This window comes from Nuphar pumila, chromosome 1 (assembly GCF_984573655.1).
Source record: "Nuphar pumila chromosome 1, dmNupPumi1.hap1.1, whole genome shotgun sequence".
Taxonomy (NCBI): Eukaryota; Viridiplantae; Streptophyta; class Magnoliopsida; order Nymphaeales; family Nymphaeaceae; genus Nuphar; species Nuphar pumila.
In genome coordinates this window covers 12555671-12557256 of record NC_143249.1, presented here as the reverse complement: position 1 = coordinate 12557256, position 1586 = coordinate 12555671, and the positions used below count along the sequence as shown (strand labels likewise).

General features: G+C 42.4%; 1 protein-coding gene across 1 annotated transcript; it reads left to right on the top strand.

Annotated features, from left to right (window-relative positions):
• The first annotated feature begins 597 nt into the window (after positions 1-597).
• On the top strand, positions 598-1288 carry LOC149848000 (protein GLUTAMINE DUMPER 3-like). The gene has a single exon (XM_090010107.1). It carries the CDS (start codon positions 611-613, stop codon positions 1049-1051), a length of 441 nt encoding a protein of 146 aa, XP_089866233.1. The 5' UTR covers positions 598-610; the 3' UTR covers positions 1052-1288.
• Positions 1289-1586: the final 298 nt, after the last annotated feature.

The following is a 1586-nucleotide window of genomic DNA, read 5'->3' as shown; positions in this document are numbered from 1 at the left end:
CGTTGCTGATGTTGGATCGTAAAGGTCCTCTTGTCTGTCCAGATGCAAGAATCTAGATCCATTTTAGTAATTCAGCACCCACAACGAAAAAGCAGCCTTGGTCACATTAATTCATAGGTCGACCCCTTTATTGGTAAGGGCCAAATACGTACTCATAATTCTAAAATCATTCTCCCCACTCAACAAAATAATGTATATAAAGTTATAAATCTTCTCCCCCTTGCTTTTGCCCTTTCCATTTTTAATTATTGCGGTCTCTCTCTCTCTCTCTGCAATGCATGTAGTGGGATTCACTGTTCATGTGAGAGAGAGAGAGAGAGAGAGAGAGAGAGACCCGGTATCCGGATGAATTTCAAGACAAGGTTAACTAGACAAACCAGAGTGGGATCTCTCTCCACTTTCCCATAAACCACTCTCACAAAGCCAAACCTTGGAGGGTGACGACATTTAATGAGAGGGAGGCCCCTATAACTTTTTCATGCTGTATAAATACACCCCCCACCACCCCCACATCCCTCACCATCGTTTATTTTCCATATTTGGGTGTTCTTTTTTTCTCCTCTGCTTGTTTATCAGCCTTACTGTGCCTATTCTATTCAAATTTCAAACGATGAGGCCGGACAGCACCTTCAATGCAACAACACTCTCAGGAGGGCAACAACAGCAGCAGCAGCACTCTCCCTGGCATTCCCCTGTGCCATACCTCTTTGGCGGCCTGGCTGCCATGTTGGGGCTCATTGCATTTGCCCTGTTGATCCTTGCTTGCTCTTACTGGAAGCTCTCTGGCTACTCAGACAATGGCGAGGATGGTGACCAGGGTGATGTGGGTGAGGGTAATGACAAGCCTTTGGAGTCCATCAAGGTCTGCAACGACCTGGATCAGAAGATTGTGGTCATCATGGCTGGTGACCACAATCCAACTTTTATTGCAAAACCCATCTCCAGCAAGACCTCTTCCTTTAATGAGAACAAGGAGGTGATCAAGAGCTTTGATGATAAGAAGCAGAATGATCACAACCAGAACCAGAGTGAGGGTGATGAAAAGCAGTGATTATGATGATGGGTTTTCTTTATTCTTCATTTTCATGTCATTTGAAATCTCAAAAATCCAGATTTTGTGTGTTTGTTTCTGGGTTTGAGAGGAGAGTTGAAGAAATGGTGGTGGATGATTGAATGAATGGTTGGATGAACCATGAAAGAGAGTGGTTTCCACGGAACAGGGAACCGAGATCCAAAAACATGTAAATTGTCCTTCTTTTTAGTTGTTCAGAGACCGGGAAACATGTAAATTTCTGAGTGGAATGAGAAGTTGAGGGCTTCTTTTGTGACTATCACATTTTTTCTTTCCTCTTTTATCTTCTTTTCTATGTTTTATGTTTTAGAGAGGTGGGTGTCTCCTTTAATTTTCTCCCTCCGTTTCTTTATTTTGCAATGAGAATAAAAAATCTGGTGATGGTTTTGCAAAGAACAGACGAACAATGGTGCCGTCTCTTCTCATTCCGCTTTTGCAATTAAAAAACATGGTGCTTTTTCCACACCATTAGGTATAATATAATAGACATGAAAATCTCAACCAAGCATAGACG

Excerpts from the sequence above, each read along its gene's own strand:
- LOC149848000 (XM_090010107.1), top strand. The coding sequence starts at position 611 with ATGAGGCCGGACAGCACCTTCAATGCAACAACACTCTCAGGAGGGCAA.